The 9,425-nt window shown below is 46.6% G+C and overlaps 1 protein-coding gene across 1 annotated transcript in view; it reads right to left on the bottom strand.

Annotated features, from left to right (window-relative positions):
- Nucleotides 1-6,517: 6,517 nt before the first annotated feature.
- Nucleotides 6,518-9,425, bottom strand: part of T265_03310 (hypothetical protein) — a gene marked incomplete at both ends in the record, with an annotated part of 25,674 nt that continues 22,766 nt past the window's right edge. The window contains one exon of the mRNA XM_009167756.1: nucleotides 6,518-6,601. Within this exon, the coding sequence (XP_009166020.1) occupies nucleotides 6,518-6,601 (84 nt within the window). The remainder of the gene's footprint in view (nucleotides 6,602-9,425) is intronic.

Below are 9,425 nucleotides of genomic sequence, written 5' to 3'. Positions count from 1 at the left end.
AGACAGCCTGGTGATAGTGTAAAGGACAATGAAGCCCAATCACTCTGTGAACAAACCGCGCGTTTGAAGCCCTCCTTTTGTACTGCGCCAGTAGGGTCTCTCGTCGAATACAATACGTTACTGATAGGCGACGAAGACCTATTAGGATTTTGCCCGTGAATCGAACAAGAAAGCTGCTTTCCAAGAGGTTTTGGTCTTCTGGTTTACATCAGATGTCGACTCATCTACAACAGATCAACAGATTGGTACTGGATATGCTTGATGGAGCTCATAGTGCGTGTATTTCCTTGGTTTTACCTATCAATGATCTTTCTGGATGTTTTTGCTATGCGAAAGAGTTGACCCGAAACCCAATAGTGTAGACACGGAATTTTCCCATCACACTCAACTCCGATGAAAGCCTTTTCTGGAACCGAAGAGGTTCCAAACCGAATGATTTATTTGCCAATAGATGCCACAATCGAAATGTCCACACGACCGGTCGAGATTTACTCGTTCAAGGAGTGGACGTCACACAGGAAGCTGAACCGCCATATCAGTGNGGACGTCACACAGAAAGCTAAACCGCCATATCAGTGATGGACTTCAGACTGAACTTAGTTCGTAGTTTAGTTATGGACACGCACGCCGTATTATATGGGATGGAGGTAATATAACTGTAGTATCGGATGAAAAAACGCGGAACCACTCAGTACCTCTTGGATTCCCAGTGATATTGGCCCTCGTTGTATAAGAACACCTCTGCGTGGAAACCTACCGTGTCCAGTGGTCCATATTCGAGGCTAGCTAAATGGAAGAAACACCGATGCCAAATGACCCAGATGACGGGGTTGACGACCATTGGGCATCAGAAGCGTTCAGTCCAAACGGAATGGAAAACTGCAGTCCATCCGTTATCATAGTCATTGGCAGCAATACACCAGTAATACACATCGGTTCTTAACTACATACAACCTTGATGGATAGAAGTCTTAGTAAGCAGTGGAAACAAAAGACGATGGTAGAGACTTGTGCATACAATCCCTTGAGGATCACGAATAAGGTGCCAGGGACAGCACAGGATGAACGCATGTGGGCACCACGCCGAATCAAGGTGCCATCAGCGGACTTAATCCAGCATCCTTCGTGAAGCTCACATCATATAGGCCCAGCGCATAATGACGGGCGAACTGTACCTAGGCAGTCCGGCTAGATGACAGTATGCGCACCAATGAGATCGGCTGTGTGCCTTTTTCTGTAAGCTTTCCAAACACAAACTTTTTAACAAACTTCCAATCAACAACCCAACCACCCATGATTAGAACAGTCGGTTCGGGGACCTTTTCAGAACGGATACGACCACCTATAGGTCGGAGTTATCTGGAGCACTCCTTGTTTCCAAACAAGTACGGACGACCTGGTCAACCACCCTTGAATAACGCAGGATAAAGCTCTGGCCCAGACGACGAAAAGGTATAGTATATCGAAAATTTATGGCAGGTAGTAACCCGTAGACGACAGTTCAAAATGAGCGGATAGAGTGAAAAACAAAAGTACAGGAGGCAGAGGACTAAATGAATTGTTTAAAATATTCCGCCCTGTGACCTAGACACTTAACAAAATCGTTCAGCTGTAGCACTATTTCGGTGCCTAACTGCTATGCCACTAGAAGGAAGCACGAGGGCCGGTACACTGCCATGTTGCCCAAGTCCAGACAGGCAAAGTTGAGAGGCTGAGGTCGGGTTCGAATCACGGACCTTCCGTTCAGTAAATTCGCGCTGTATTGGATTCCAAAAGTTATCTTTAACTAATGGGAATCATTTCAGGCTCTGTTCTGTTGATTAGTTAGGGCAGCTTCCGAGCATTCCCAACCGGACTGGGCTCTTCCACTCAAACTTTCTGGTTGGAGCACGTCAGGTCGAGTTGCAATCTGAGCCCGAAGAGGTAGAGTGCTTCTCATCAAGGGGTGCTAGTGGCCGTTTTGAGATCCGGTGCCTTTTGTGTACATACTCAGAAGCACCACAAGTGGTTCATTACGTCAACGTGTAGCCGTAGTAGCGGTCAATGAACGAGGCCGTGCTCTAAACCAACATGAGTATTCCAAAAGGATCGGCGGTTAAGAATTGGACCGCGGCGCCTCTAAATGATGCCAATGTAGCCAATTTGACTCCAAGGCTTCTGAGCAGCGGGGAGACACCAGGTAGCACAATGGTGCCCACTGCGTCTGAACCTAATGGTACTGAGAAATACTTGGTGGCCAGTACAAAGTTGAAAAGCGCGTTTGCTATCGTTCCTGCGTTTTGAACCCAGACTAAACTCAACACCAATGTGTGCTTCTGACGAACTGAGACTTCCTACCAGTACACTGAAATCTGTTAATGTGGCTATATTCGAGCTCTTTGTGATGAAAAGGAAGACGATCAGTAGGCCTCTTGCAACGAATCAAAGTTGCAGCCCGTTGGTGCATAAGTGGACACGACAAAGGGCGTTCGGCAGTTTGACAAGTGTTTTATTGAAATGGACCACAGAGTCGGCTGTTTACAGTTGTCCAGTAGAGTAACTGAGCGAGATGAGAGTTATACCAACACCGGCGCAGCCCGTTGCAGGATCACCCGAAGTTCTTGGTCGTTAGGTGCTGCACAGTGGGTGCCATACACTCAGCATGTTTCATTAATACAACATAGGTTAATCGATAGAGCGCCCAGAGAGCGTGTGAGAGCAGCCTGTTGGCCGCTCTACTTAAGAGTCCGCACGCTGAAGACTACAACAAAAACAGAAGAATGAGGTCTGAATAGAACCCGCACCTTGTTAAGTACCGCATAAATGGACAATAAGATCGATAAACAGTCGCAATTTGGGTTGATGCACACGGCACCGGATACAGATGTCACGAGGGCTTGCCTCTTCCAGAGGAAAAACTTGATCATCCAGCGCGGCGCGGATTTGCATTCGAGTTGATAGAAGGGGTCAGAAGTCCAATGAAATAAACACTTGCAAACGTGACTGAGTCCCTTCTGTCTTGTTTCCCCTCGATCACCGTTCATTTTGCTGACATACTGATCGTTTCTAGATTATTACAACACTTCCGTTTAATAATGGCACCGTGCCTGAGCACAACTGTGGGAAAAACGTCCCTGGGTGATAATTGTGTCGACATTAAGACCGTATGTTCGTGGATAGTATCTACCAACGATGCCTAAAAGCACCTGTAAGAACAAAGCCGTTTTGAGGGCAACAGCAACTAGTTTATTCTAGAGAATCGGGATCGAAAGGGAGGAGAGAGCGAACAGGCAGCGGAGGCGAGGCTACAACGATTTAAGTGAAACCGAGCACCATATGCAAGTACATACAACGCTGACGCAGGTAGACAAACAACCGGAAATGAAAGGCGGCTTAGAGAAATAAAATATCGACAATGGACAGCAGCCATTCATTGGTCACTAATAGCCCCCAAGCATAAGGCTAATGAATTAAACCTCTGAGAAAACTGAGCAATCACGTGCGTACAAGGTAGAAGATGCGGCATTAAAAATGAGGTCACAAAAGGTGGACTTAAGGTGGCGGCCACAATAAGGTGGTCATTATCACCGCTGGATAGGTAAGCAGACACCTGGATTGTCCCGGTGTTTCCCAAATTAGCGGGTCACTGTTGCACTAAGCCTGCAACATTGGTCATAGAAAAATCTGGTGGTCATGTGACAAAAAGCCAGATGGCGAACCAGTTGAGATAGGATTGGCCATTCCTCCTTGTCCGCAGTTACGATGAATTCACAACTCAGGAGGACAACAAGGCATTGTACGGAAGAGCTACAAGTAATCGGGGCGAGGTTTTCAGGGAATCGGGCCGAGATAGCTTAGTGGCTGGAGTGCGAATTTACTGACCGGAAGATCCGCGGTTCGAACGCAACCTTTGCATCTCGACTTCTCCTGTCTAGGCTTGGGCAACCTGGTAGAATCTCAGCCCTTGTGCTTCCTTCGGGTGGCATGGCAGCTAAGCACCGGGAGGGTGTTACAGCACGATATAACGTAACAACGTCCGATGATTGGAACGACCAATAGCGATGGATACCGGGACGAACCGGCCATCATCCCAGACAGCCAGGGTATGAGTCCGTCGGTGGCGTCATAGTGGGCGTCTGAGTAGACCAATGCTAAACACAAAACTCGTAGAACAGTCTGAGAACGATACGCGAAGTAATCTTTGAACGACCTAAAGCCCGTCATATTTGTTGTCCTAGAGACTTAATAGTTGCATATTAGAACAACGGCGTACATAGGTTGGCCTTGAGCACCAACGAACGAGTTCGATATTTTGGGAGATCGCTTACTGGATAGAGCGCGAATTTACCGAAAGGAAGGTTTGTGATTATAACCCAACATCTCTATCTCGACTTCTGTCTAGCCTTGGGCAACCCGGTTGAATATCAGCCCTTGTGCTTCCTCAGGGTGACATGGCAGCTAGGGACAAAGGAATTTTGCAGCTGAAAGGTTATTTTTCAACGTAGACTTGTTGTGTCTGCCTCAAAGAGGAAGAGTTCGGATACTCCGTTTATCAGATCAGCATCGTAATGTCTTATTTTGGGTGGCAGATGTTTCAGCAGCGATAATTCAGGCATGCTCGAAGTTACCTTTAATAGATAAGAAACTTTTCTACAATTGTGTTGATAAAGTTGTAACGGAATTTTCCGCATGGTCACGCGAAAATCTCCGGGGTGGTGCGAAAGGGCCAGGCTAAAATGCTATACCCTGATTGGCTCAGATTCTGACCAATCAGGACATGCCCTTGTCCTCGCCGCAGCTGCTTCGGGATGCCTCCACACAACGGGTGTGCTGCTCGGTTGTTTTGAGCGGCTCACCTCCGGGCAAATGCCCTATCTCCCCTATGTCTTAGGGGAGAGACTGTGGAGTATTATTCGTCCTTACCGAACTTCAGCAGCTGACTGTCTCCCGAATGTTCTTACGATCGAGGTATTTTCTGACTTGGAAACAATTTAGTACCTCAGACCTCGCGGGAATGAACCAGATATCTCGCCATTTATAATCCGGCTGTCTCGCGATTCCGATGAAATGGGTCCCGGTGGCTACGGTGTTTACGGGTTCACGGGTTGATACACAGGATCAAGGCTTTCGCCCAAGTTTCCTGGGCTGGTCTTGTTCTTGTCGTTCAGCAACCGCCATTCACCTAAAAGGCGCAGGCGAAAAAAGGTGTAGCAACGCTCCTTAAGTTCTCAGAGCGGGGCATTAAGCATGCCAGCGTGGGGACTCGCATAAAAGAGCCTTTAATAGCGCTTTGAACTGGTTACTAGATGGGGCTTGGACAACCGTTGGAGGAAGGTTATTCCACACAGGAGGGCACCGGTATTGGAACTGCAGGATTTCAAGTCGTCCGCAAAAAGTAGACATGGACTTTTCAAGAACATCTGAGGAGCGTTGACGTAGATCAGAAACAGGAGTGGTCCCAAGACGGAGCCTTGAGGAACTCAAATGTAGACCGATCGATCCTATTCTCAATCGGATGATCTGTCTGATAGGAAATCATGATACAGTGAACGATCTCCCCAGAGATCCCGTAATACTCGAGTTTGCGGAGCAGCGGGACGTGTGGGACCCTATCAAATGCTTTTGAGAAATCAAAAATACGGCATTCGATATGAGTCCTTCGTCCTTGACTCAGGTTAAGCTGTCCATAAACATGAGCAAGTTTGTCACGCAAAAGCGGTTTGTGAGAGATCCGTGTTGAGCTGAAGTTATCAAGTTGCTGGAAGTAGGCCAATCTAAGATAGCTCGCTTGAGAATGCTTCCCACCACCTTGCACGGCAAGCTAATAAGGCTTATAGACCTGTAGCCGCCGGACGATATTCGGTCATCAGTTTTGTAGATTGGCGTGACAATCGCTCCATCCAAGCATAGGGAAGGCGGCCTTCGTCAAGCGACTGGTAAAACACCAGGTGTAAATGAATTGCTAGTGGGGACAACTTTTTCATATCGGAATCAGCAGTGGCTCCAAAACGGAGCCTTGAGGGACTCTAATGGAGATCGGCACTGGAGACGAGTGAGTCGAGCCTACTTTCACTCGGAGCGTTCTGTCTGATAGGAACGCCTTAATGCAGTGCAGAATTTTCCATTGAACCGGGGTTGTTGAGCATGTGGGACTCAATCGACTGCTTTTGAAAAATAATAATACGTTGCATCCTTTTTGAGGCTTTCGTTGTTGTCTTCGGTATGTTTGTTAATGCTTAGGTGCACGCTCTTCATGCATGACGGTCTTTGGATTTGTCCTTGTGGAACTGTGAATATTATGTCCACGGTATTACGATGCTTCATCGTGGCTCAATTCAGAATGCGTTCATTCACCTTGCAGGGTACTCTAGTGATTCCCGTAGCTTCCATGCGATAGGCGGCCGCTGTTTCTTCCGTCAAGTGACTGACGAATCATCTTGTTGTTAAGGCTCCTTTGATCAACCTTGTTTTGCCTCAAAGCGCGGAACGGGTTGGACTGGTATAAGGGATGACGAATGACCTCCTCGAAGAAGAGCAATTAGGTTGCTGGCATTTCGTGTTGCGACCTGGCAAGATTGAGTTTGACGAGTTCGGTGGAATTGCGAAAGTCAATGCGTATTCCCTATGTAGTGAAATATAAGTAGGAGTGCTTCTTATTTTCAACAGTTTCCTGAGCGCATGTTTTCTCTGGCATGTGGTGAAGTTAATTTTTAGGTATCCAGAGAATCTTCGAACTCTATTGAAGAAAGTAACATAAGTGGCCATAAAAAGGCTGAAGGTAGTAAGGTAAGTGGCAAAGAGCACTTTGGCGTGCGTGATCGAACTTCACAATGTTAAATAATCCTAGGCACTTTGTTCACGTCACCCACTAAAAATAAAAAGGAAACTGAATTAGCAGAAACTATGGGGTTTTCAAAGTTTCCAATTTTAGAGTATGTTTCCTGGTCAGGTAACATGCTTCATTGGTATGTCACTCATAGTCATTTGTTTAATTAAGCAAATTTGCAAGGTCACTGAACGTCGTGATTTCCACGTGATTACCAGTTTACCGGGCCAAGCCCGAAATCAAGCCTCAACCTATTTCAATGATTCAGGCATTCTCCAAATAGGAGATAATATCTACGGAATCTCCACCAAGACGGATAGACAAATGAAGTTTGCATGCCTTACACTCGTCAGACTTAACAAAGTTAATAAATTCGTTCACAAAACTTTGGCACAGGACGCTATTTTGCGAAGCCTACCTTGCGTTGCGCATGATATCTTAGGATAAGTGGACGCATCGCGCAGTGAAGATGGGAGTGTGCGCTGGTGTGAATGATTCTCCTTCTCTGATATTTGCAACCAATCTGGAAATGATGCAGCGTTTTCGCACGGCTGCATGTGAATAACCAAATTTCTGTGAGGTATGTTGTTTACTGGAGACCATAGCGCCACTATTCTGGATTGCCTCATAAATCATGGTGACCTAGCCATAAAACGATTTTAACCACTAGCGAAGTACACTCATTTGCAAGTTTTGTTTTGCGAAAGGCTTACCAGAAACGCAGCTAAACCCCCCGTTTGTGATCATTCCGGGCCAGTGAATTTGACTGAAAAAGGCGCCCCACTTTACAGTCACCAAGTTATTGCGGATATCGCGATACAAATATATTCGTAATGCAAGTTTGCTGCAAATTCTTCGACAGCTCACGACCGATTTCGCCCCTCTTGAAGCTCATCAGGTGGGCGCCATCCCCGAGTTTCCGTCACGGATAGCAATCTGTGAATCCGTGAAACTAGGCCAAGCTACACCACAATTGGTCATGGTGAGGAAGGGCTATTGTTGGTCGTTGGATTAGACCATCGCACACAGCTGAATCCTCAATCAGTGTCACACATAGACATAGGCCTTGCGGTCACGACTAGTATCCGAGAGTGTATGAAAACGCGTACAGTTGTCCTTCACGTAGCCGGCAAGCCTGTGTTTATGTGTGACGTTCGTTATGGGCTAATCATGATATCCTAGTCCAATAACCAACTACGCTCCTTGTTACACAAATCTGCACGCGTTCTCACTTATCTTTGCTACTTACAATAGCTGCCACACATGCAACTATGCGGGCTGCTGTTTGAGATCTCAACTATGCGCTACAGTCTACTCTAGCGACCAACGTTGTCCTTTATACCCATACACAGTCGCGTTTCGATCATCTTGGCTAGTTATCGCGACTGTTGGGCGCGTACATCTGCACGCAGGCTCCAATTATACTTAATAGTCTTGCCCAACGTCATACAACGGTCCTTCATAATTAATACGCATCATTATATCCTTGATGCGTTTCACCACAAGACAAAGTCAGCTGTGCTTACAGTCACCAACGGCACATAAGCGATCATTTAAGATGAAAGTGGTTGAAAACTCTCATGTTCAACAGTATGCTGAGCGCAAAATTTCTCTGATACACGGTGAAGCTTATTTTTAGATACCCAGAGTAACGCCAACTTCCTTGGACTTCTTATTAAAGGAACTAAAGTGGATAGCCATAACAAGGCTAGAGGAAGTAGAGAAGAGTCGTGAATATCGTTTTACTTTGCATGGTCTTGGTTGGTAATGTTAAGTAATATTGAGCCCGAAGTAAGTTTTCAAAACGTACATAGCTCGCGCATAATGCGACGATATTTTCTAAACTATATCCCGCAATCTCATTTGGATTCGTGGAAATTTCTAATCCGTCGCCACGCACCCATCGTTTCCCCATCATTCAAATATCAGATTTATGCAGAGTCCTCCGAAGATGCAACACGAACTCATATAACAGAGCTTTTCACGTGTTTGGCAAGATCCAGATATCTTCTAACTATATCCATATCCAGTTGCTTGCGGCCGCGTATTTAACATTTGTCACCTCTTGCTGTGCAATCCTCTGCGCTTCCTCATCCTGGGAGAAAAATCTCCGTCTACGGGGAAAAAATCCGTCCACAGAGGAAAAACTCCGTCCCACGGGGGAAAGAACTTCGTCTCCAAAGCTAAAAGGCCCGAGCAAACCGGGCTCTCACGGAAATAAAAAACCTCGCAAGCGGAAATCATCCCCAGAAACCACGAAGACAGGAAGCGGAGGACATTGCTCTAGAGGCCCCTTTGGAGCCTTGGACTCAAGCCCGACGCACAACCTTTACGTCTGCTGACCTCCCTGGCTCCTTACTTTCGGAGGCAGCAGAGACAGTGTAGAAATGTTTGCCTCAACCTTTTCAACGAATTCTGTGATATTAAACAGTCAGCTTGCCTTGAACAACCGTCTATAATCGCTCTTACATAGACCTGGCTCACACAAGATGCCTCTGACGTGGAGATCTCGATAGATGGTTACCCTGTTTCTCGAGCTGACTCAAGATGAAGGAGGGCTGGTGGGGTTGCTCTGCACTTACTTTCGGGCCCACTAAAACGATTGTCCTCTCTGATACCA

This window comes from Opisthorchis viverrini, assembly GCF_000715545.1.
Source record: "Opisthorchis viverrini unplaced genomic scaffold opera_v5_47, whole genome shotgun sequence".
Taxonomy (NCBI): domain Eukaryota; kingdom Metazoa; phylum Platyhelminthes; class Trematoda; order Opisthorchiida; family Opisthorchiidae; genus Opisthorchis; species Opisthorchis viverrini.
This window is presented reverse-complemented; position numbering and strand designations above follow the sequence as displayed.